Here is a 27,418-nt window from a genome sequence, read left to right as displayed (position 1 = left end):
GAGATGCTGATGGTGTCACAGTGGCTTGAAAAGTTAGAGGACTGTAGTTGTCAGCAGAACAGCAGGTGTTGTAGTGACAAAGGTTCAGACCTATGCCATGAAATGTGGTGTTGCAATGGCTGTAGCTGGCTCTGCTCTTCTGGCTTATAAGTCATTTACATCAAACAAATTGGGAACTGAAGTACTGCAGATGGTGATGAATCCCGTGGCCTTTCTAATTGTGGTGTTCAGTGCTATGAATGTTAACTATAACGAGTCCACCTCTCCTCAATTGTTTCTGTTCCTTAAATGGTTCCAGTCATATTTCTTTATCCCTGCTAATAATAGATGGGATTTACAGATGGCTCATATGCCCAGGACTTAATACCGAGCACTATGAAAATGTGTCATAGCTTCAAACCATATTTTTGGATATTCTCCATGAACCTACTTGTGCCAGTACTTTCCAGAAGTGCTTCCTGAGGACAATGGTGTTTCCTCTTTTGGTTCAGCAGTGGTAGGCATCTTGACAATGAATTGTTTTCAGAGTGATTCTTGAGAATCACAAGATAATCTTTAAGAACTAATGCAAACTAATTAGAATACACAATTATAAGCTGCCCATCCTATCTTAAAATCTACAGATCTGTGGCTTTGTGTATTAGCTTAAGGAAAAAAAAAGATAAAGCTGCTTGCATGCACCAATGTTACTTCCCAGCTCAAGATGAAGCAGGGCAGAAATAAGATTTGTGCTTCTAGATAAGAAATGAACGATATCACTCTAAACAGAATTTCTGATGTCTTCCTTAGAAACTTGTATCTATCCCACCTTGGATAAAGGAAAGCTGGGATGCAAGCCACTGAAGCTGTTTGCAATGTGAAGGCATTTGCAGGGTTTCATGTTTCAAATGACAATTATATTTACCCTTAGTTGGGGGAGGTGAGGTGGGGAGAGATGAAAGAGGGAATTTTTTCAAATTTAAATTTTCATTCTACCCATCTTTCTTCTTTGTACATTGTTGCCTCAGATTCTTTTGCTAAGTATTTAAAAAACCAAACTAAATTTTAAAACAATTGTACTCAAATAGTCTGTCCTGAACTTAGGCAGACCAACTTACAGTGCCGTGGGAGGGACTGCAGAACTAATTAAACATCTGAAACTTTTACTTTGCTACCAGGTTTAACTCTGTCTCTCCAATTTCTAATGAATTCTGAAACCCCAAGGAACAAATTGCATTGTTTATTCATATTAAAACAGACCTCTAAGTCTCTGTTTGGGACATATAAATTATTGTACCTCACAGTGGAGTAGGGTATTCAAGGTTCATGTAAATTGCTTCTTGCATGCTCCCTCAGTGCCCCTGCACGGTGAAATTTTTCCTTGATTTGAATTAGTGTGTTCAAGCAGATGAACATGTGTTAGTGCACTGAAATGATGTGGATTTAGAACCTACTAGGATCTCCCTACTTAATCTTCACATATTTAGTATTAAGACATGGATTAAGGCAATGATTCTTTGAATGTTTCTGCATACTTTGAGAACCTAAGTGTTGCTGTGTATGGAGTTAGTGAGAGGCAGGGAGCATGCTGCTGGTGGATGTTCCGTCATGTCCAAACACCCAGGTTACAGGAGTCAACACGTTTACACAAAATACTTTTAAACAGCAACATGAACACAGTGATCATGTGTTTGAGAGGGGCAGATGGCTGACTGGTCCTTGATATTCAAGTTAGAATAATGTCTTGAAATTTCAAAGAATCGTGTCTCTTTGTCTGTTACTTATTTCTTCGTGTCCACAGTAGTAGGCAAACATTTGAGCACATCTTCACAAAATGGAAAGGCTAAAAGAGGTTGCTTACTTTAACTATTATTACTCAAAAGAGGCATAATTATTCTTTCTGTTGGTGTGATGCTTATCCACTCCACTCCAGCTCTAATTATGTCTATGACAGTTGAAGTTGCTCCTGTGGAGAACTTTCAGAGTAACAGTCTGTGCATTTTAGTGGCTGGATGCTCCTTCCAATCTCAAAGCTCTCAATATGTTATAGTCCTCTGAATGACATTTCTGTATTATTGTTTCTGTTTGAAAAAAAAGGAGAAACTGAGTCAGAAAGGTATTACACAACTTTCTTCAGGAGATGCAAGCAAGTAAGTAATGACTAATTTTAGTTCCCTGTTATTTTCTCTTTATCTCAAAAATCTGAACCTGAAACATAATAAAAATGAGAGGAAATATTTTATTTTAAAAAAATCCTAGGTTTTTTTCCTTCCTATTTTTCTTATTTATTTCATGTTCTACTACAGTTTTGGCTAAGTCCTACAGCACTGGGCATACTGATAATATGTTCAAGAGGAGTAGAGGGCACTGACAGGTCCTTGAGATTGAAAATGGACCTTTTCAAGAAATCATGCCTCTTCAGCTCCCTTCAGGGGCAGTGCTGTGCTAGTTTGGGATGTTCCCCTGACAGTACATGCATTCAGGGTGTATTCCTTAAGAAAGCATACAAGTATTGAACACAGAAAGAGCAGTGCCTGGAAAGATTAACTGCACACACAGAATTGCAGGTGCTGCATGCCCAGAGAGACACCTGCATGAACGAATCAGTGCTTGGCAAAGAAGCACTGGGTTCCCCTCGGAGGACAAACATTTAATCTCCATTGCCTTTGCTGCATTAGTCCTCAACTCCCAGTGGTGAAGCTTTGGAGACACAGCCTTCCCACTGAGGTCTGGGGTGGGATCTGCTCTCTGCTCTGCCACACGTGACTCTTCATTCCTGGCAGTTACAGTCCTGATCCCTGACACTTGATTCTGGATGGTGGCAATGCAGACATCTGAGCCTTCGTGCTTGATCTCTGACACTGGGTCTCTATTAGGAAAATTACTGGTACCTGATCTGCCCAATTACAGCTACTTGATATATGGTGATGTTCCCCATTGTGGCATGTTTACCACTGAAAGTAAACTCAAACCAGCAAGTACAGCAGAACCAAAGAATTGAAGAATTTTGCTGTGCTCTGCAGATACTATGGATGAAACTTGATTTCAAGAAATGCCATCTTTTAAGGAAAATAGCAGGAAATAGTGATGCATGTTAAAAGGAGAAAATGGAGAGGAAATATTAAAAAATCAGTGCTGATCTCAGCACTTCTACCTGTTGTCAGGGCTTCATGCTCTGTCTTTGTATGCTGTGTTCAGACTAGCAGTATCTAAAACCAAAATTAGCTTCCTTCAGGTTTGTGTAAAATTGTCTTTTTATGTCAAGCCTAGTTGATTCTATTTCACAGTAAGTACATTTCAGTTCATTCAGTGGGTCTCCAGAAGATAGAAAAAGCCTTTGACTAAGCAAGCTGACTGAAATTAATTTGCAAAGAAATTTATAATCTGGCTCATTTCATAAGGTTTTGAATTTCATTGTAATAATTTCACACCCTTGAAGAGAAGGCTGCAAAAGAAAAACTGCACTGAAATGAAAAATGGACATGCTTCATTCCAGCAGGGTTCCAAGTATTGCTCTGCCTTCTTCCCTAGTTAATTTTACTTAGCACATCATGTGTTGATCAGTCTTCTGTTTTCATGAGCCATCATTTTCCAACACATTCCAGTGTTTTGTTTCAAAACTCTTTGCTTAGCTCCAGTGACAACTATTTTTAATTCTCATGTTGGATCATATGAATTGGTCAGGGAATAGAGACTTGTGCTCTGGGTAATCACAGTTCATTTTCCATAGTGTCAGATGAAAAATTTAGGTAAAAACAAATGCAGCAGTCACGAAATTGAATCCCAGAGGCAGAAAGGTGAGTGAGGTCATGGCAAGGCTTCCAAATGTTTCCAGGTGCAAGCACTATGTTCTAGAGGCAGAAAGAAAGGCTTACAAGCAATAAAGCAGGGGTTTTCATGTGAGTATTTTTGAGTTAGAGGTTGGCTAGCGTCCCAGCTGCTGGTGACTAGCAGCAGTGTCTAAACTGGGGAACATGAGATGAAATTCTTACCTGGGGAGACCTTCTGAGCTTCAGTCAGACATCAGACCATGGCCAGAAGTTAATCTTTAATATTGCCCCTAATGCAACTGTCCTCCATAATTTTGTTCAATTCCTTTTTACCTGCCCTTATTCCACCACCCCATTAATATCCTGCATCAGTAAGCTCCTCCACAATTAATTAGTGTGAGAATCTGTTTCTGATTTGAAACTGATGTGCAGTACTTGTTTTGAGTGTCTTTGTCCTCTTGCACTGGGAGAAATGGCAGTCAGTCATTCCCTATTCATCTTGTCACTACAATCATGATTTTCTAGAGCTATGGTACTTCTTACAGGTGGATGTATGACTCTTCAGTGAGTACTGAAGTGAAGGCATAAGGATTAGTTAGAAACCATGTATTTATTAATAAAAAGGGGGGAAGAAAGAGCAACTGAGAGAAAAACAAACTATTTTATGAAGCTATTAAACCAGCTAAGCAGATTAATAAAAAACCGAACAATATAACCTAACCGTGAAGTGAGATTGCTCTGTGAAATTGCCCCACCTTTCCAAAGACTGTGGGTTTTTTTCCTGCTTGTAAAAATTGCCTTTCCAAAGAGTGAAAATCTGGTATTTTGAGAAGAACAGTCCTTTTTGCAGTGCTGCTCTTTATTGTGTGGGCAGAGTGATGAATTAATGTTTGGTTTCTGATCAGTTCTCATGTATTTCCTACCCTTAGGAAAAGAGTTAATCCATGATTCCCGCCAATGACATTTTTCCAAGCAACATTCATGAGTTACATGATAGAAGTCACGATAAAAATACCATCTGCCCCATCTTCTCACCAAATCAAACCCCCACTATTTGGTGTTCTGAGATGAGAACTCAGAATGACTGTTCTGTTTCTTTGTGCTCTCTCATTAGAGCCTAACACAACAGTGCAGTAGAAGGAAGGTTACAAGGCTGGCTCTTGCCCAGGATAGGGAGAGACAAAACTTAAACAATGCTGAAAGCCATGATTCAAGTTCCTGTGATGACAGACATTTTTCTGAGCTTTGTGGAAGTGAGGACAAAAGAGATTAGTTTTCTCTGCCTCTAGTCCTTGAAACAGTAGCAGGTCTCCCCCTTAAGTCAGGAAGGAGAGTAATACCACCTAGGACATTTTCCATTTGTCCTCCATCGTAATCTGGGGTTACGTCCTTAGACATTGCTCACTTTTTCTCTGCCTTGACTGTACAAAATGCTAAACATAGTCTAAACATCTTTTAAATGACTAGAGTTATAGGGTTTAGAGGTTCTGTAACTTCATTGTCCTTGTGTTTATACTCAGCTTTAACCCGTGTAATAGCTGGCTATCCTGCTGAGGAGAAGAGGAAAGCCACATAGGGTATCAGTAGGGCTTTATCTATCTCTGCTTTCCCTTCAAATAGGAGAGAGAAAGAGGATGCTACTTGTATCTGTGATCCCAAAAATATCACAGAGTTTAACAGGTAAAAAGGCCCATAACATAGGCTTTCATCAGTTGCATGAAATTAGAAAGGACCATTTTTATCTTTCAGTCTGCTCTTCCATGGTGTAGAGGCCATGGAAATTGGCCAGGGGGTTTCTGTATCGAACCCAAAAACTTGTGATCAAATTAGAGTGTGTAACATTAATGGAGTTCTGTAAATAGAAGCAGAGAACAGATGAGGATAGGTCAGGAGAAGAGAGGAAAGTGACTTTGAGGTAAGAGGAGAGTTTGTTTCATAACATGACTGCTCTTCTCGTGTTTCTCTGTCCCAGAAGCAGTCACTAGACACTCAGGAATCCAGATCTGATCTTTCATTAACATAAATACAACAAACCTATTCTAAGTAATATTATGTTTCCTTTTTTTCAATACAAAAATCCGTAACAAATTAGCCTGAAAACACTTCAGTAAATGCAATAGGTCTGGCTCCTAGGAGTTAGTTTTCTTGTAGTGCATAGGTATGATGTTTCTTACTCCTGCTAATTTTCAAGTCAGAGTTTCCTATTTGTGAGGTTTATTAACTATTATACTCCTACATAATATAGGATGTTCACCATGGTCAATTGTGCAATGCAGCAAAAGCCCAAACTTTTCTGGCTGGTGTTTCTTTGCATTTTAATAATTCAAATTTAGAGAGCCTATAGCCCCTCTTATGCAGAAGTGGGGAAGTTACAGGTGCAAGAAAACTCTGCTGTTGAAACATCATCACCCCTTTTATGTTCTCAGATAGCATAAGAAATCCACATAATAATTGGGCAACTACATGGAGTAAGTGGGGAAAAATAAGGGTACAAAGTCCACACCTGGCTTTCCTTTTGCTGGTCAAGTTTCTAGGAGAGCACTGCTCTGACCATCTGCTTCACTAAGAAGCCAGGCCTGTTTACCAGTACATGTGGCTGGTGTCCTGCATGAATTGTTCAGAATGCTCCTTTCTTCTTCTGAAGGGTTCCCACTCCTATCACACAGCAGTACAGTTGTTTCCACCTGAACACTCCAGAAGGCTTTAGAATTCAGAAGTTCATACAAGTAAGTATGAAGAGTAAGCAGAGCTTCTCCCCAAAGGCTTTTCAAAGAGCAGTCAGAAATGCTTCTGGATGCACCTGATGACATCAGATGGTGAAACACTGAAACATGGCTTCTGTCAGCAAAGGTTACCTTGCACCTGTTCTGACCACCTGCATACATGGGCCCTCCTAAATGGTTCATTCTTCAGTTCTGGTGTCTGTAGCTTAAAATTGTCCTCATAAAACTAATTGTAAATCCCACAGCAAGGACCAAGCAATGGCTTAAAGCCTCCACTTTGGTGGCCTGCAGGTGTGCACTGTGAGAGAGTTTTAATTTGGAGCAGGTGTCAACAGGAAAGCACAATGTGTGCATTTTGGCAAAGAAGCAATACAACCGCTGAGCTTCGGTAGACAGGGTGAGTTCATTGGTTTGGTTCTTCTGAATTCACTGAGAGAAAATATCTGGCCCTCAGCACTTGTGCTCTAACTTAAGCCATTCTGTTAACACAAGGCTTTCGTTTTGGACTCTAGCTTAATAATCTGACTACTGAGCTCTTGAAAGGTTAATGAAAGACTGCATCGGGCTTTCTGGAAGAAAAAAGACTAAACTCTGATAGTTGCATGAGATCAGGGATTTAAGAGGTAGGACTGCAAGTGTGGAAGTGATACAATGTGGTACGAAGATGAGGCTTCTCACCAGGCAGCGTAGAACTAATAAAATATTTTTTCCTAAAAAGAAAAAAACCAGTATTTCCTCAGTATTTACAGGCTGAAACACATTAATATTCAGGAACATTAATAAATTAGTAATAGCACCCTCTGTTTAATTAGCCAGCTTCTGTAGCACTGGTGTACTTTATTATTTACTCAAACAGCAGACTTATCCAGTGTTACACGATGATAAAACTTCTGTGAAAAGAAACTTCTGTCTGGGAAAAGCTACAGCTGGCCAAAGGAAGTGCTGTTTTTGCTTAGGTAGTTGGCCCAAAGGCCAAGCACTTTAATTATGACATGATTTTACTTAACCTGTACATTAAAGGTGGGGAAATAGCATTTCAGTTGTGGGCACTGTGATCCAGCTCTGTTTGCTTTGGGTCACTGTGCTCATCAGATGTCCAAACTGACCTTTGAAAGCAGTTTTCCTGCAGCATCACCACAAATTAAAACCTTAGCTCTTCTTTCCTGAATGACACAGCTGTTACTTTATTTCTGGCCTGCCTTAGGGAACACTGCTTCCCAAGAAAAGCACTTGAAGTTGAAAAATGGCAAATGTGAAGCCTCAGAGTTTCTCCCCCAATTCTTAGGGACTGTCTTAACATCTGGAAGCATACTATTTTTCTGGAGACCTTCTGGATGGTAAACAGAAACCTGTTTACAACAACTTGACTTTCAGAACTTTTGTTTCTTCTTATTTAGTGCATCCTTCCCTGTGATACTCACTTTTCTCCATTTAAACAGGTTCTTTACTTACCCTAGAATGCCTGAAAGGTGTCACAGACAGAAGTGAAAGCATGGGAAGAAAAAAATGGCAGTGCTCAGGGATGCATTTGCCAGGGCCACTGTGGGTTTTGAATGTGAAAGAAGCATCTGCAAGGTAAATCCTACTCAAACTCCATGCATCTGCCAGGAAAGTCCTCCTCTGTTAGCAAAGGCAAACACTTGGCAGCGAGAGTCCTCTCCTAGGATTTTGTGTAAATGATCATAAGTGTATATTTAGTACACACAAAACATCTTTTAAATTTTTATCCTTGGATATAATTTAATTTGAAGTTTCTCAGAACAATAAGGCCAAGACTGATATTCTTATTTGGAAGTTCTCAAGCTGAACAAAACCTGACTAATTAAAATCAAAAAGCTTTATTATATAAGATATTTGGTGAATCTCAGCTTGCTTTATATATCAGTGTCCTACCAGCTACCAGAGAACGTTTTAGAACTCACCAAGTAATGCAAAATTGAAGAATTGACACACAGGGTCTCTCTAACAGCTGTTGATATTCTTAATTTGCTGAATGTCTTTGGTTGGGCACTGAATGTGGCTAATCTTTGCAGCCAGGTGGCCAGGCATCTGGAATGATCATTTAGTCAAAATATGTGGGGTTTAAAGGAGACAAAAATAGGTGATGATTTTGATGGCTTTCAAAGTTCAGCTGTAAGGCTGGGAACTTGCCATGTTTCATTTTGGAATCAACAATTTAGAGGTGAAAATAGCTAAAAAAGAAGACGTTGCTAAAAGGCATTTCTGTTGCTGAAAATATCCACTTGTGAAAAATGGTATTAGCATGTGCACCCTGGGCAGGACAGAGAGACAAGGCAAAAGATTTCTGTGACCTTTATTTACCTCATGTCCATTCAGTCTGTCCTGAAATTGAGCAGAATGGGTAATTTGTATTGATATAAATAGATCAAAGGGGAGAAATACTTTAATACTTAGCTTCCTGGATTTTAGAGCTTTTTAATATAGATCAGAAGTTAAATTTTAGGTAACACCCTTCCTTTGAATTCTTCATCCCTAAAGCATAAAGTAATGCTATGGAAACTTGCCAGGATCAGGTTACAATCTGTTAAAATATCAACATTGACCAGAATTAGCCAACTCTAGAGATAAAATAAGCTCAAATTGCCCTTTTCCTGAAAACACTGGTCACCACTATATGCATCTTATGGTGCTTTTTCTTTTTGCTTCTACACAGTCCTGGATTCTGAAATCCATGCCTAATATGAATGTGTCATTTATTTCACCTTTTCTGATGCTAGATTTTCAGGAGATGATTCAAGGCATTTTCTGCATGCAGCTTTTTATGCTAATTTACCTAGTTAAAGTCTAAAGTTTAATTCAAAATCTGGCTGCAGTCATACTGGTAAAAAAATGTTTACTTCAGCAGAGTCTGCTTGGATAAATAATGAGTGCCCTGGCTTGCTTACAGAGTGAGTGAATTCCTGGTTTTTGGTGCAGTAAGTGTATGATACAGACTTGGGCTAATAGTAGTTGTGGGTAGTGTTTAGTGTTATGTTAAAGATACAAACAAGCAAAAATCCATAAAATTTTTGGTGCAGTAAGTGCATGATACAGACTTGGGCTAATAGTAGTTGTGGGTAGTGTTTAGTGTTATGTTAAAGATACAAACAAGCAAAAATCCATAAAATTTCCTTCCCACTTCTGCACTGCCATAGCAGGTCTCACAGGAGAAGGCAGCAGGGAACAAACCACCACGAGTGAAAATGTATCAGTAGTCATTCACCAGAAGAGCACTATGTTCCCCTCTTTGCCACACTGGGATCTCCACTAGGCTGCTGGTGTTATCTTTTGGAGTGTTCTTATAGCAGAGAACATGGGTTAACTCTGAGGGAATCAGAAGATGATTGCCTCTGCATTGTAAGGGTTAGCTTGTGAAGCCAGCTGACCACAGAGTGACAGCCCAAGGCACTCATGGGACTCTTCTCTGCAGCTCTTTTAAAGATCTTTTAATCAGTACACTTTCCCTTTCTCACTGAAATTGCATTCACTGTATTTTTAGTATGTTCTGATGAAGCAGAAGGTGTTACTTACATCCAATTTTCCATATAACCACTTCTGATGACTGTCCCTTTCAAGTCTTTTCAGCCTATCCATCCTGAATTAAATTTTTGTAAGAAAAGGCCTTTGTAGTTTATAAATTTTAATACAGGATGCTAGCTGCCAGAAAGTTTTGGACTGAAACCAAAGATTTTAACCAGTCTACCCAGCAGATGAAATGAGGTATAGCTCCTGCTGCACCTGGAGACAGTACTTCTTTCATTGCTCTGTTTCAGAGTTATGACACCTCTGCTTTAGCCTCAGAAAGTCAGGAATTTTCCTTTAAACAGGCTTCCTGGAAATAGAGTTTTAGGCTATTAATGGGTAATTTATCACACAGTATTTTTCAGCCTTAAGAAACTCTGGGTTTTGAGGTTTGTTTTGTTTTTAGTGTAGTTAATTGGGGACAGCTAAGCAAAGGTGAGACTCTTGATGTGATATCTTGACAGCAGGAGATGATAGTGGAGACCAAGCCTCAGTGAAAGAACACTGTGCACTTTGATGGTGAAGTGGTTTGAACTTTTGCTGCTAAGCAGACAGATGCTGATTTTGGTGGCATTTTTTTATCTGCTGTGCAGTTCTTATTCATCCGAAGAAACCCATTACACTGGGATGCCATGTATGAGTTAGTTGTTCTTCACCTGGATAAATGTTGCATACTGCACCATGCAACTTGCAGTTGCACTATATTTCCTGTGAAAATGCTTTTCCACATGAAGGAGATCTTCAGAGTTACAGAGTACAAGAGATTTCACCCCAAGAACATGCATTGTGCCTTCTGCTATCATTTTAATCTTCAGAGATATTTTCTACAGAACGATATACAGGTCAATTAACACTTATTTTTCTGCAAAAGTAGGTCACATAAATGCTTACAGAGAGGCTCAAAATTTGAAGGTGGTCAATTAACATTTATTTTTCTGAAAAAGTAGGTCACATAAATGCTTACAGAGAAGCTCAAAATTTGAAGGTGGTAGTGTATCTGAAAGACCAGTACCAGACATCTGCAGATTGATCACTGAACTGTGTTGGGATCTCTGTAGTTTGTTTCAGAGGCTTGCTCTCATCATTTATCCCTACGATATTCCAGGGTACTTAGTTACCAGAGTCATTACAGTACAGGAAGTCAGAATTCATAATTAATTAACAGGTCGTAGAGCAGTTGCATGCAGAGAGCCCTGTGGAGCAGTAAATTCCCTAGTCCTACCTCATGAAGTTCAGTGCCAGACTTTTCCTGCTGTATGCTCCTGCACTGTATGAAGCTGTTTCCTTTTCTGACCCTGAGCAGAGCTGCAGACAAGTGTTTTGGGCAGGCCCCAGAGGAGCCACAAAGGTATATCACTTATGATACAGTATGTCACCTTATCTTAGACATGCAGTTATTTCAGCCCCCATGGTGAAGGAGTCCAACATGACTGCTGATTGTAGAAATGCATCCTCTTGGATAAATTTCCTCATCTATCTTGATGGATCTTTTTTGATTGGGAAGGGTGGGAGAAATGGGGGCAGAGGGAAGAGAATGGTTTTTCTGTTCTACCATCAGGGGCATCTGTGAACTTTCAGTAAACAGCATGACTTTCTGAATCTGGTTCATAGCTTTCATGCTTGCTTTCTAATCTGTTTCAGAGCTGGGCAGCTGTAAGTTTATACTGTTTCTCAGGGAGATGTTTTTGTGCACTAGAGAAAGAGCAGACATGCTTTGGCTCTCACGTGCATTACTGTGTACAGGCATTCTCAGCTTTGTCACTAGCGCATAGAAATCTTTGAGTATTTGGGACAGTGGCTTTCCTGTTCCCCAAAGTCTCAAGCTGTTCCTTCTTTGAGACTTACGGAGATATGGATCTTACTGAGACTTCTACACAAATATTCTGTGCATGATATAAGGGTCTTGTTCAAGACACCTTATTTACAAATGATTAAAGGAGACAGACTTTTTTGCTAGGGATGTCTACAATTTATGTCCACTATCACAATAGGGAAAAATACAAAGATATGATTTATCTCTAAAACAAAATTGGTGATTCAGGTATAAAAGATACTATTGGAATGCCTCTGGTATGTGCTGTAGACAGTCCAGCCACAAGCTGCATTGCTGGTGAAAATCCAAGAACAAGGTCTGCATTTCTCTTGATCAGAGTTTCAGAAAAAGGAGTGGTTAATTGGTTGTGTTTGGTATTTGTTTTTAAAATTTGTAGAAGATAGATCATTAGAATAGTTAATTTGAACTAGAACTTTATAAAAGTAGGATAACAAATATTCCCTGACTTTGATTAATTTATGAATGGGTTTTCATAATGTGAATTCAGATCAACCATAGGATAAATGCTGAAGACGAAACAGTGTTCAGGATGGCAGAAGATAATTAATTTTAAGGAGGGAAAAAGAATATGGAAATTCCAGATATGTAGGGCAGGGATATATAAGGCATGAACTAGACGTTTAAAAGAATAGAAATAAATGAGGAATCAGCAGAAAAGTAAGATAATTGTAGATAATCTTACAAGTATCTTATTTTAACTCATTGAAATGTAAAACAATGGATAATAATTTTTTTATGTAGGGTCCTGAAGAGCATCCAGCTGTATGTTTATGAAGTTTTTCTCTTCTCTGTCTTGAGGTTTTATTTTAAAGATTTAAGCTTTTTTTTTTTTTTAATAGAGAAGAAGGTTCATATCTTCTAAGGAAAGCAAAATCTTACATTGTTTTCTGGGAGATACAGCATAAAATGTTAACTTGTACAAATTTCACAAATGAATTTATTAAAAATCCACAAACACAGAATATCTTTGATTTCTTTTCATCTAGGAAGGCAACTTCTCCAGAAAAATACTCAAGAAAAAAATCCCCCCATTTTTTCTCAATACAGATCACTTCTAGGAAATGGCAATACGTTTTTGTGTTCAATTTAACTATATATTTGAGAGAACACTGGGAAGGAGGTGTAATAATAAACTTCAAATGCATTAAATGTATTTGTAAAAGAGAAGAGAACAGAATATTCTAGGCACAGGAAGAAATCAACTTCAGTTGCACCAAGGGAAATTTAGATCATATTTTTTGAAAACTCAAAAAGTCAGTCAGAGCTAATTGTTCACATACCTGCAGCCCACTCCCCTTAATATATTCCCTGTGTAAACCCAATCCTTGCCAGTCTACAGACACAGAAATGTGAGGAGAACATGAGTGAGGAATGGCTGGAACGTGGAGCATGCATCACACACGGGCTGCAAACTCATGCATGGCAGGTGGCCCCATGTTATTTCTGAGGGAAGAACACCCCAATCCTCCATTGCAATAAGATATTAAACTGGACATAGGAGTTTTGGAGATACCTTGTTTAGAACAAGTCAATATTTTTGAAGGTGTACCGTGTTCTCCAGATGAAGTTCAGTTGTAGCAGTCTTCCACAAAATATGCCATACCCTGATACATGGCTTACAGCCCAAAAAAGTTGGAATCAGAGTCTACAAGTAAAACATTTCCACTTGTGTTTTTGTTTATAATGTTTGATGCCAGCAGACATAAATTTATGAGGTGCACTGTCTGGACCTCTAATTGTTAGGAAAAATGAAGAACTGAACTAAATTGAGAAGACTCAGTCTAAAAAGGCATGGAGGGAGAGGGTAACTCCTGGTAACTTGGGTCCAGCAGAACAAGATAAGATAAGACAGGGTAGATAGCAGCTTGGCTGTATGATCAGAGGACCAAGAATTGATCAAAACTTAGTGAACAACTTTGTTAGGCAGAAAGCAGGCTTTCTTTGGACTGATAAGTTGTCATGTGAAGTTAAAAGAACCACAAATATTACATTTTTTGTGGCTATGATTTTTTTTCAAATGTTTTATTCTCCAATGCCTATGAGTCTGAGAGCCAAACACTGTGGAACTGAGGTCCTCCTGTATAGTGGATATTTTTGCCCCTGACAGAGGAGGAATGATGTATCTGACTCCATCTTGTTACAAGGCTAATTAACTACTTTATTATACTGTATTATTTTATACTATATTACACTATATTACATTACATCTAAACTGAATCTGCTAAGCACTTAACTGCACACAACTGCACAGCATCTCGTGACTGTCAGCCGACAGTCCTGACACAGACACACACACTTGGCCCTGACAGGCCAAGGAAACAAAACACCATCACTTTGGGTAAACAATCTCCATATTGCATTCTATTTTGGCACAAAGGCACAGTAAATAAGATAAGAATTGTTTTTTCTTTCTCTGAGGTTCAGAGAATGTGAAACCAAGAAATATTCTTGGGACGAATTGTGCCTTGATTTTCTCTGTGAAGAGAAATGTGGCTACACTCCTGCCTTTTACAGGCTCTGGGGCAGAACGTGCTAAAAGCTTGGTCTGGGCATCTCTGAATTAGAGGATCACCGTTCAGAAGCAGACAGCTAATAGAGCTTTGATGCTGCGATAATCTCCTAATGGTAGCCAGCTTTCCATATATGTGTGTGCAGAGAAAAAAACCCTGGCTGAAATTTGAGTTCAAGAGAGAAATCAGAAGGAAAAATTTACTTCTCTGGTCTGTCGAATCTTCACCTATAGCCTGTTTAACTATGTCTATGTAAGGTACAGAGTTTTATGGCATCTCTTACAGGCTCATTGTATCATGTCCACAGACATGTTAAAAAAGTGAAAGTCACAGTAGCAGCAATGTATCCATTGGTACTTCATTGATATTTCTTTCAAATTTTCAGTGCCATGACACTTGGAAAATTGTATATGCTGCTTTAAGGCCTTTTCCAACTGACCTTGAAGTAAAAGAGAGCTGCAGGTTAATTTTCTTTTATGTAAAAGCCACTCAAAAGAATTCATCATCAACAGGGCAGCAATTCTATAGAAGAAATTAATCTGTATGGCAGATTTAGTAAAATAAAACCATACATTTTCTCATTTGATTTGCAGGTGTTTGTTACACCTGTATGCAAAAATTCCCAGGGTTCAGTGTCAGCCTTTGAGCTGACATTGTCACTGCCATGGTAAAGCGACTTAGTATTAAGTCTGAATTCTGAATTGTAGCATTATGCAATATTGGGGGCATGGGGAATCATGTCATCTTTAAAACTAGTGGAATTGCTTTCTTTCTAATGTTTTTCAATCAGTTGTGTTTCTTTGTTTTCAATTCACAGAAAATTTTTCAATTACAGAAAAGTAAATATTCCTGCAGCTCACACTCTTAATTTTGAACAGACTTTTAAGCATCTTTGGTGCTGTACAAATCCAGTAATCAGTCATCACTAAAACTTGTGAGATAAAAATAAGAATGCTCTTATATGGGCTTATTTTGTGCATTAATGATAGGTACAGGTTCTAAGAGATTATCTTAGTTACTAGGAAAACTAAATTCAGGTATTTATTATAAATGCCTCAAATTATTTGCATATAGTATTATTGAATTTCATAATCTAGCAGTAATAATTCACAGCACTAAGAAGGAAATATTCAAATACTTTAAATCACACTATTTTTTACAGAACAATTTCCCTTAAGTAATTAATTCTTACTGGACTCTTGAAAAGCATCTGGATGTGTCAGGTTATTTGCAGTTTACAGTCCTAGAGGCAGGTATCACCGATTCCCAGCTGTGAAGAAGCTTTCTAAGCAAGAGTTTTCAGAGCCTAGAAAGCAAGCTGATGTTAGTTTTCTTTCATTTATTCCTATTTTCAAACCTCTACATAGGAGTTCTCTCTTCCACTTCAGCTTCAGACAGTAGTGCTAACATACTGATGAGATTTTAATGAAGCATTTTTTTATAGTTTGCTTTCTACCCTTTCAGTGTATATCATGGTAAAAGATTAAATCAGTAGGACTTTATAGATGATACTTGATAATAGGATCTTACCTCACAGAGCTTAAAATTTTTATTAGTGTTTATAGTACTGGTTTGAGGTATTTCACATAATATTTCCCTGGGCAACTGTTAGGAGAGATTTTAATGTTTAACATATGTGGCTGTGCACAGTAATGTAACACATGATTTTACCATTGTTATCTCTATGTCCTTTTCTTTTTTTCTTTTAATAATTTCTTGCTTTAACAAAATGTTCCATTTGAATAGGATCCTTGTGCCTGTCTTTGCCTATGAAATTCCCCAGACCAGCAGTCCTAGCTGAATGGGTGGCAAGGTCTAATAAACCTTTAACCATTTTTTTTTGTGTGTGCAGGGAGGGCAGGGGACAGGGGGAAGCTGATCATGAACTCCTGCAGGATGTTTCATCCAAGATAAATGGCTTTTCAAACCTGGCTAGTTAACCAACATGCAAGTGCTTCCTCTGGAAGTTTGTGTCTAGCAGGGGCTTCTGCAGATATGAAACTGTCAGGAGAGTTTAGTTCATGTTTTTAGCAGAGATGAACAGAGTAAGAAAAAGGGCTTCAAACATAACTACTTTCCTGGTACTGATGTGATGTTCTTTGTTTTGTTATTACTTCCTCTTTTTTTAACCACTATCCTGTATTATTATTCTTTTCATGAAATAGAGATCTTTAAACTCTTTTGGTTTTTTTTTTAAATCCTGTTTCCTATTTTAAAAATAGTTAACCTTCTCAGTGAATATGCTGTGCACAGCAACACATGATGGCCACCTCTTGGTAATGTCTGTTATTTAAAGAAGGGATTTCAGTCCATATTTTAGGGTCATGCATGAACACAGTTCACTTTCACTTGCAATAACATGCTGATCCCAGAAGGTGACAAATGTGCTTATGAACCTGCAGTAACCAGAGAAGAAGCTCCTGAATTAGCTTATCCTTATCAACACTGACTAAATGTTGAGTCACAAATGGTTATGGGAGAATGCCTTTGGAAGCTTTTGGAAATTGCAGCTGTGACTGACTCTAAAAGACATGTTTACCACCTAAAACTGAAGAGAAGACCATGCAATTTTGAAAGACTATCTAGTGTGTTAGGTATTCAGAACTCACTATGTCCCTTACCTAATTATCCCTCATGCTCCTTGTTTAAAGGATGAAGAAACTGAGGTTGGCAAAATAAATAGTTCACAGGGATCACAAAAGAAGCTCTTGATCCTTTGAGCAGAGCAACAGTCTGGCTGTTTTTCAACCAGCTGGCCAACTTCATACATTTATTTCTATAAAAGATGTGGCAGCAGTGCAGACTGACCTATGTGTTGTCAATCTATGATAGTCATTTGTCCAAGGTGCTATTTCTTTGTTTCACAGGCAGCCTGTCTCCATCAAGCTGATCCATACTGGTTTACTTCTTGCTCCTGTGGAGTATAGATGACTTGAGAAATTCTGGTTTTACACTGTCTTTTAAATTCTGTTTTTATTTTTCTAACCAGCATGAAAGATGTACAACAATTCTGACCTACCCTTAGGAGAAACCTGTTCCCAGTAATGAGCTTTCTTTTTTGTTCAATGTTGTCTTTCTGAAAGAAACAAAGTTTTTTTGCAAAAGCAAAACTTAAATGTACTATTTGAGCTAGGAATATTAATCACTGATCATGAGACTTTTACTGTCAGGCAAACAAAGAAAAGAGCTGAGTCTCTATCAAATGTTCTATACCAGATCATAGTAAAACATAAGCCTCTTAATTTGTGACAAATTAGAACAGTCTTGATAAGTACAGAACTAAATACAGAACAAAATGAAGATATTAGCTATGGAACTAATTGTGCATATAGTGGCTATGTGGCAGCTGAGACATAGGATAGGGCTCTGTTTTTTTTTCAAAATATTTGCATTCCAGCATCTCCTTCTTATTTTCTTTAATGTATTTGTTTTTTAACCACTCTATTGACTTCCTGCCTGGCATAACAGGCTTTTCAAGGAATAGAAATTTTCATCTCAAAAGTTTATCTTAAAACAGTAATTTCAAGCAGCCACATTTAAGTTCCCTGTAAGAACCCTTATTCTCTTCAGAGCAGGGATCACATTACATACTAGGCTTTTGAAAAGCAGCAACACCACTGCCAAAGTCTCACTACCCTTAATGACTTCTCATGTGTCGTGTAGCCTTTTTGCTGTCAAATGCCATTGGAGTGCAAATAGTTTGGTCCTTGCTAGGGCTGATGTCACTGAACTGAGTGCATTTAGGATATGTATCTATATATTCACTTCATTTGGAAATAGATAGTTAAATATATATGTAAAGAAAAGAATGGATGAAAGGCTTTTTTCTGCTAAATAATTTGGGTGTCTCTTCTCTCTGTTTTAGTCAAATACATGAGAGTAGTTTATAAATTAGTTGAGCTGGAGTTGCCAAACTTGGCTGTATATCTGAGCAGACTGGATGGAAAGCCTTTGCAACTGATATTGTCCTCAAGCAGCTGATCATCAGAGCATTTCCTTCCCATACCCAAGCCAGCAAAATGACCACATCCAGCAGGCAGAGCTCTTCTACGTCTATGGTCAACAACTTGGCCAAAAGATTTGATCCAAACACTTTGCAAAACCAAGGGCCAGGTAATGGAATGGAACCTCCTCAAATTCTTCACGTTGAGAGAAGTGATGTCAGCACATCTGAAAGTTTCAACATCATGGATGTGAAGTTTGCCTCCCTTGAAGAGAAAATTGATAAACTGTTGACTCTGCAAGACAGTGTCCTTAAGAAGCTTAACAGTTTTTCCCAAGAAATCTGTTTCATTGAAAAAGACATGGAGATGGTAAAGGCGGAAACATCTGAACCTGGATCAAAGACGGAAAGAAACAAAAAAATGAGAAATAATGAAATGAAGAGACTTTGCCTTAAAATGAAAAAATCTCTTTCTGATATAAACAAGAAAGCTGAGCAGCAGGTTAAAAGGCTAGATGGACTTGAACAAAGTGTTTTTGGACTACAGAAACTTGTAGGACCTCTGGTAGAAAGGGTGAAAACATTAATAATTCATAATTCAAGTGTAAAACATCATGTTAAAAAACGTAAAGTTTGCAAGGCAGGAGCTGGACATCCCTTTAGGATGCACATTTTCTCGGAGACAACAGCTGGTGATCTGCTTAAGAAGAAAAATGAAAAGGTGAGCCCAGGTTTGTGTTTCATCTTGGCAGGAATCATTGCAAGCTACGGATACGTTCTGCTACATGCTCAGCTTTTTTGTTTTGTTGACATTTAAGAAAGAAGAGCCAATGTGCTCTAAAAGAGAAAAGTATAAGAACAAGCTGAGCAAATTATGTGGAAAAAATATAGAAAAATCTACTTGTTATACAGACATTCATTTTTTCCCTAATTTTTACTTCGCAGCTGTAAAACATAACAACAAAGAACATAAAAAAGATTGACAGACTTTAGGAGTCTTGGGTCCTGGCCATGAATTTTACAATGATCTTTTCTGGATTTATAATTATCTGGGGGAATCAAGTTGCATCAGTCATGATATGAGCACCAGGGTCTAGAGATTAGTGGAACTGGTAAAAAGCCTCCTTGGGTCAGGGCATGTACATATGTTTGTTCTTTATTTCAAGGAACATCTTAAGTGTGCTCTTCCTATCTGGTATTTCTCTCCATTGGTGAGGACTAGGGGACTTCTAAACTGGGATCTGAGGTAGGGTTACTGTAACTGGAGCTGTGTCTTGTGTAAACTTCCCTGGGTAAAAAATGCCTCTGTTACCATAATGAGAGTTTCATCATGTTCTTTAAAGTTCAGATGAAAAGACGCCAAAATCTCATGAAGGACTCTCTTGACTCTAATAAGTTTTTGTAAGGTAGTTTGAATATTCTTTTTTGGGGAAGGAAATTAAGGAATTTCTTCTGACAAAGTATGTTGGTGTTTAATTCACCACAGTGAACCAAAAAGGCTGCTTTTCATATTTTGTTCCATTTTGCTTGATTTTTTTTCTCCCAAAAAGTCACATGCAGGCTTTACCCTTTGATCACTTAAAGACTAGTTCTTGAGTTTGTTTTTCTAAAGGTTTTGACCAGGAAAAACATCGTGTGAAGGTGTTACTGAAAACAGCATATCTTGAAGAAAAAAAGCACTGTGGCCAATATTACTCATAATGGCCTGGTCAGCAAACCATGTGCTTTTCAGCTTGGTTACCCTAAGGCAACCCCACTTCATAGATAGACAAGAAGCATTTGAGCCTTCAAAGGAAACTATAAAAATATCAGTCTGTGCTGAGTAGCAGCAGAAGAGCATCTTGTAAAGCTCAGTCAGCTGAACTGACTGATCTGTTGCTATGTAAGGATATAAATTGTGCAACCTTGTTTCCAGAGCATCATTAACTGAAGAGAAAAATACCTTCCTTGCTAGACAAGACTGATAACAAAAATTGTCATTACAGGCCCTTCTTATACATCAGGCTGGACTGGTTTAAAAAAAGGAGTTTCAACAGGAGAGAAGTTTTCTTGTTTTATATGATTACTTTGACAAGAAAAGATTAGTTATTATGAGCATCTGAGTTAAGGGCTTCTTTTACTTTTCAAAACATCAATGTAAACATCTGTTGTAAAAGCCCCATTGGAGGGAGACCCACAGGTCATCTCTGGAATGCTGCTGTCACTGCAGTTTGTGGTAGAGACCTACTTATCTCAGTGAAAGTACAAACTCATCTAAACTATTTATAAATGTAAACTGAATCAGCCCTGGCACGTTAATGAACTGGCACCTCCTGGAGACTGGAGTAGGTGCAAGGCCCTCTGCAGTAGAAACACAGGGCTGGAGAAGGGAGAGGACCTTGCAGGCTTTGCTAGTGAGTTTTTGGGAACCAACAGGTGTAGCAGAACAGGAGGAGCTTGTTCTCATGACAGGTCAGAGGGGAGACAGGATGGCAGAGATGCAGGTGCCCCCCATGGAGAGTTCAGGGCTATAAAATACCAGGAATTAGAGACAAGGGGCCTTGAACATGGAAACACAGGTAGCCTACTGACAAGGATCCAATAAAGAGAGGAGCAAGTGGAGTCTCTGTCTTTTTTCCAACAGCAGCTACATTTGTAATTCCCTCACTGATTCATTTTCATTTAGGCAGACACTTGGCAATGTTGAGTGGACTTGGTAGGAACTTGCCTAGCATGTGGGCTTAGGAAAGGCAGCATGAGCATGTCTGGAATCGTGCTGATGATACTATTATGTTGTTTATATTTTTGTTTGTTTTATGAGATAGCATACATATGTTAGCTTGTCATTACCTCCTCTCTCTGTGATTTATTAGAAAAGGGCCATCATAAAATTACCAAGCTATCCTATGAACAACAGATGGCTATGGTAAACACTTAGTCATCTTAGGTTTAAGTAAAAACAGACTTGAAGTCAGCCCTGCATTAGGAGTAACAGAACATGGAATGATACCATTCAGCAGAGACTGCTGAGCTTAGCTATCAGCTTAGTAGGAGACAGTGTGTACCAGCATTTAGGGCAAACAGACTCTCCTCTGGGTGAGAGGGAAGGAACAGAATCTCTGAGCAGGTTCATCAAAATACTGGTGCATGAGACACTGTGACATTGGTTGCTTATGCCTCCATATTTGAATTAGATCTACATATTTATCTATCTGTTTTCTATAGTTGTGATTAAAGATAAAAGAAAAGCAAAGTAATAAAAAAAGAGGGGATTTCACCCTTGCAGAGTTTTACACCTGAAATGCACCACTAATATCTGGTGATATAGCAATGAACACATTTATTCAAATGTGAAGATACCAATCCTTGCTTCTCTCAACAGAATCTTTTTTCCCATCTCTAGTCCCACACGATGATAGTTTTAAACAGTGCTGACCCTGTAGAAGTGCAAGCTGCCAGGCAGCAAGAACATCATCTCTTGTATCATAGATGGAATTTTTGTGGCAACACTGAGCAACCCTTCAATCCCATTAGACATGCACAATCCTATTCTGTTTTTGTACAGCCATGAACAAGGCAATCCATTCACTGCAGTTAGCTCAGAAGGACAGAACCCACTTCTATGCACTGCTGGAGGTGATCAGATATTTTGAAAGATGTTCCTATTTGTCTTCCACCCTACTGCAGCTATGAGTAGATGCCATCTCTTGATTCTAATAGCTGAGCAGTCTGCAAAATGTTTGTCTGTCCCCAGCCTGGTTCTCCAAAATAATCCAGCCACAACTTATGAATTAATTACTAGGAGGTGCTGCAGTAGGTGGCCGTGGGTACAACTGGATAAGGCAGGGAATGGTGTTGATGTGCTGCTTACCTGCCTTTCCATCCTTCCTTCTCTAGAGAGGTGCTGCTCTTTGCCTAATGTAGTATTTTTTTTTAAATTTTCCTAACTGCCTCTTTTTACAGAACCATATTATGTAGAGAGCTGTGAGAGAGGCAGAACAGAGAGGGAAGAGGGGGAATGAGAGAGAGATAAAGAAGGGATATGAGCAGCTGGGGTGTGTAATTGCTCTCCCAGCATCAGCAGCAGATGTAACAGTTTGCTAATCACAGGCTCCACAGGCACATTTTGTGCTCTTGCAAAATGTAGGGATTGCTCTCTTCTGAAGCAAATTTCTGCTTTCCTGCCTTTTATTGCCATCCTGAAATACCTCCACTGCCTCATACAGGAGCTTAGTTTATTTCTGGTTTGGGTTGAAGTTGTAATACGGCCTAGCTTGGAGACACTTCATGCTTTGTCAATGCTGCCAAAAGTCTCCCAGCCGTTTTCCACCGAGGGCAGCGTGACCTTATCACCACATGGCTGAGAGGAGTAGTGTGTATTACTTGTCACAAGTAATTACAAGTTATTTTGTCGCTATTGCAGCTCAGGGAAATCAGCAGTTCTACAGTAAGCGCCTTTAAAGGCCTTGAGGTTTTCCTCAAATTCACCATTTATCGCCTGTGATAATCCTGTTGCAAAATGTTCCTGTCTATAACTCCATTTTCAGTCCTACTTCTTCCACTTATAAAGAAAGAGGGTAAAATAATACTTCACTTATTTCCTCCAAATTAAAGACTTTAGAGATTCTATGCTATTAACCTGTAAATACTTATCTGGAGAGTCAGAAAGTCCATTTTGTTGCCATTGTAAAGTAGTGTTGAACTTCCTGCAGTTGCCTGCAGGTGACTGTAGCTTTGATTTCCTGACATTTCTACAGGCTTTGCTGTAGGAATAACAACTTTCAGCAGTTTGGGCTGTTTCCCACACTAAAGACATGCCAGTGGTGGGAGCTGTGTTTTCTGCTTGAACCCTCTGTAACTCCTGTACAGGTATCACACTGCAATTGAAGTCACTGGCTGCTTTAGCCCACAATGAAACTGCTGTTTGCCACATGTGTTTTAAGATCTATTCAGCCTCAGTCTATAACTGTTCTGATTCCTTCATTTTGCCTACAAATGCTAACAAGTCCCTTATGTATTATTTAAATTCTCTCCAAAATGGCCATGTTCTGTGTATTTTTCATCTTTCAGCCAAATAGGTGGGAAATGTTTCTTTTCTTGTTTTTCTTTTCTTTTCTTTTCTTTTCTTTTCTTTTCTTTTCTTTTCTTTTCTTTTCTTTTCTTTTCTTTTCTTTTCTTTTCTTTTCTTTTCTTTTCTTTTCTTTTCTTTTCTCTATTTGAAAGAGTTTCTGCTGGGCTGGTGGTTTCAAGGGTAGAGATTTCTGCAGAATCTCAACAGATGGGTTGTCTGTCGCTTGGGCAATGCAGCTGGTCAGCACCCACAGGTGCCATTATAGTTGGGAATGCTCTTCTTTCCCTCAGGACTGATGCCTTTACTTAAATATGTTCTTGGTAGAAGATTTTCAGCTTCTGAGTGAACTGCAGTATATCAGAGTTAAAATTCTCTGTCTGTGTACCCATCATAAAACTGGCATGTTTTCTTAGAACAATGTTTTCATCTTGTTTTGTCCTCTCCCTTGCTGACAACCGCAGGAGCTGTTTCATGCATTTTCAATTCATAATGCTGTTTAACTTTGTTTCCATTTACCCTCAGAACTTGCTATCTGCTGTACAATGTTCCCTGTGTAGGATCCCTCCCTGAACACTGCTGGGATTTTGCTCTACAACCCTGAAAATGTGTGAAATCCAAGTAGACACAGCTAATTTCTAGATAACTACATGCCACATTGGATAGCTTTTGGGGCATGACATGAATGCCTAAGTGTTAGAGTGACCATTGTAGGAATCCATTACAATTCCTTTGCAAAACTAGAGAGACCTCAGATGAAGATAAAGAGATAGCTGATAAGTGCAGGGAAGCAAAGCAAGGTATCTCATCAGAGAGCAGTCCTGGAAAAGCAGAAAGTTCCTCAAAGAGGTGAGACTGTGGTAGGAGGGGTTGCTCAGGGAGGAATTCTTTGTCCACTGCAGCCATCTAAAATTCACCTTTTGTCATCAGATGTCCCAGACATTTAAGCAGTTTTCTGGTAATGACTCCTCTCAGCCCCTATCAGAAGGTATAGGGGTACCACACCTGACTGTTTCCTCTGGCAGGAGAGTGCCATTGCAAATACATGTGGGGTCTGCACCACACTGAGTGTTAATTACAAGGGTGACTGCTCTGAAACACAACTAATTTGGTGCCATCCTGGCAGCACCCTGGGTTTTGCATACACATGCAGCAGTGAGAAGGAGCAGAGATGGGTGGCTGGACAGCAGCCCCAGCAGAGCCTGGAATGAGCCCCACCACATCCCAATAGTGGGGTTCTGCATGGTGAGGTGCCACAGAACCATGGTCTGTCTATAAAGGGAAAATGAAAAAAAGCCCCACCCAGGTCTTTCTCCACAACCCAAACTCCTTTCTTGTTAAATGAATTTTTAGGAAACCTGCATTTCTTGAGTCCAAAGTGAGTCATCAAAGCTGTAGGAGATGATTTCTTAAGTTTATAACCCTTTGGATGGAAATCTCCCAGCTGTGTGATTTTGGAGAAAAGCTTAGGAAGGGCAGTTCATGGAGTCTGAAAGTGTTTGCCATCCATACAAGGCCTGCTTAGATCAGCTGGGTTAGTTGAGAAATACTCCTTTTACAATGAAGCTACTTAACTGATACTGTAATTTTAAAAAATTGCCTGAGTAGTTTGACAAGTGGGTGATTTATCCCCACAGTTAAAAAGATCTGCCAGTGATTTGGCTTTCAAAATGGATATTTTTTCTCCTGTGTCACACTGTGACAATAGTGGAACCCACTTAGGAGGGTGTCCTATTTCATGGTAACGGTAAAAATGTGAAGCGTAGCGTGTGGAAGCCTTTTAGGGTTATGGCACAGGTGCATATGAGGCACATGTGCACCCTTTCAATCATCACACAGGTGAGGAAAGCAACTGAATTCTCCAGTGTTTGTGCTTGCCTGATGTTGCCCCTTTTATTTTCAGATGAAAAACTCAAAACCAGCAGTGACTGGTTGATAGCCAGGTAATGCTGCGTGCTCTGGTCCTAATGGGTGTCTTGGTAGCCTCAGATTTGTTGGTGATTATTACAGGCTTCTGTGCATTCCAGAGACTTTAAAAGTAAACCAGTCAATTTGAGTTAAACAATCTACCTCCAAGGGCCTTCTTAGGCCTGAAAATGACTCTGTTAAGTGACTGTGGCTGGACCTCAAGACAAAAGTGAAGTTTGAAATCAACCTGTCACTGTTAGTGCAACCTGTTGCATCTTCACTGAGGCTGCAGGCTCTGTTGGGAGCCTGGTTGCATGAAAACCTTTTCTCCTCCTCAGTGTAAGATCCCCCGTTTTGAGAAGAATGGCCTGGCAGGAGTAAGTATCCATTTGAAACAGGATAGCCACAGCTTCTCCAGCACAGTGGGTGGGAAGTCAGCAAACTTTAGTGGGAAATGGGCAACACGTTGTCTTCACTGATTTTCAGTTTCTTCCCTCTCTAGGATTATGTTATTCTGAGGGATTTTTCCATGCAGAGGTTGTTGCCTCATTACCTTTGTATTTTCAAAGCAGCAGGTCACATAAAACTTCTCTTGTATTTCATATTGAAGGAATCATGATTCTCATGGTTCAGAGTATTTTTTTTTGTGTGTGTGATTAGAAGATGCTTGTAGAGTGAGTTTAGATTTTACAGAAGACTGATTTCTTTATCTAGTTCAAGGAGCTCTATAAAAATCATGTAAGAGTCAAAATCTTTGCCTGCAGGTGCCAGCAGTTGTTATTGTGTACCAAAAATATAGTGACATGGAAGCAGATGCACCACCTGCCAATACAAGCAGAATTCCCATGTGTGTGGTTTTTAGCATTTATAAGTTTGTTTCAAAAATGCTCTCACTGAACATTTTACACTGCTGGGGGGAGGAGATTCTGTGTATTGAAGAGGAACATGAAAGGGCAGGTGGGGATGGATTCCAGCTTTGATGGATGGCACAGGAGGCATCACCACGCTCGTGGTTGTCCCGAGGTCTCTGTGTTGTGTTCTACACTCTCCTGGGAACTGGTGAGGAGATACTGGGAGCACCCTCAGAGATACTGGGAGCACCTTTAGAGGCAAAACCCATGGCTGCGTTCTGGCTGTTAAGGAAACTGATTAATTGCAAACCTCAAGTTCATTTGATAAATGAATGGTGATCAGATCTTACACCAAACCAGGTTATCTAGCCATAATACAGCTCTGCAAACTATCCAAAATATGAGAAAGTGACACAGTTAAAATGTGGTTTAGGCTCATGCAAAGGTTTGTGTCTTGGTATTGGGAGATGGAAGCTGAGGATAATGTCTTGGTATAAAATGAAATGTTTTGGGGTGATAAAGGACCTCTAACTGAATGGCTGGGGTTGCTTTATGAGGCCATTCATTACAAAAATTTTTGCAGTAGGAAAAAAAGAATCAAAGAGTTTTATTAGGTGAATAAAAAAATCTGAAAGTTAGCTAAAAAAACATTCCAAAGGTGGGACTGCTGCAGTATAAAGAAGGAATTTAACCATGTAGGGCTCATTAAAAAGGAGTCAGATGTCTATAAAAGACATTAATTTCTTGCTGCATTTGAAATTTCAATTAGAATATATTATATTTATATATATTACTGCTTTTTCTTGATTTCTGCAGGTTTCTAAAGTCAATTTAAATAATTTCCAAATGCTTTTTTTTTGTTTTTCCCAATGGTCTGTACTGAAATTTCAGCCTCTGGACTATCTCACAATGTTCTGTATCTTCACCTGGGCTTTTATTCTGTCTCTCTTACTAAGGGTCTGGCAATACTCTATGAAATAATATGTTTAAGTCTAGAAAACATATTTTTGAAGATACAATACAAAATTATGTAGATACAGACACATTTTTGCTGTGGTATACTTTACAGGGTCACAACACTAACTTTGATGTTTAAGCTTTTGTGAAATAAAAGCTTATTCCTCCCCCCTACAAAAAAAAAAAAAAGTGTACTTCACAAATCTTTTCTTGAAGCTTTTGGCTTGTATGACTTGGAAAAATTACTGTAGTGCCATTTACCTGATTTTGCATATTCAAGTCATTAAAGAAAGGGAAAAATGTTTTCTACTAAGAAATATTGATTACTGTAATTTTAGAAATTACAGACTGAAAAACAGTCATCTAACATAAGT

General features: G+C 38.9%; 1 protein-coding gene across 2 annotated transcripts in view; it reads left to right on the top strand.

Annotated features, from left to right (window-relative positions):
• The window catches only part of MYLK4 (myosin light chain kinase family member 4), an 81,681-nt gene that overhangs the window by 30,542 nt on the left and 23,721 nt on the right, over nt 1–27,418 (top strand). The window contains exon 1 of one of the 2 annotated variants that reach the window (XM_058807619.1): nt 18,418–19,002. The exons of the other annotated variant lie outside the window; for it this stretch is intronic. Coding sequence (XP_058663602.1) covers nt 18,460–19,002 — 543 coding nt within the window. The 5' untranslated portion in view covers nt 18,418–18,459. Of the gene's footprint in view, nt 1–18,417; nt 19,003–27,418 lie in introns of those variants that run through there. 2 annotated transcript variants of the gene reach the window in all.

The sequence above is a fragment of the Ammospiza caudacuta genome, chromosome 1 (genome assembly GCF_027887145.1).
Source record: "Ammospiza caudacuta isolate bAmmCau1 chromosome 1, bAmmCau1.pri, whole genome shotgun sequence".
Taxonomy (NCBI): Eukaryota; Metazoa; Chordata; class Aves; order Passeriformes; family Passerellidae; genus Ammospiza; species Ammospiza caudacuta.
The sequence above is the reverse complement of the archived record's forward strand: the minus strand, read 5'-3'. Positions and strand labels throughout refer to the sequence as shown.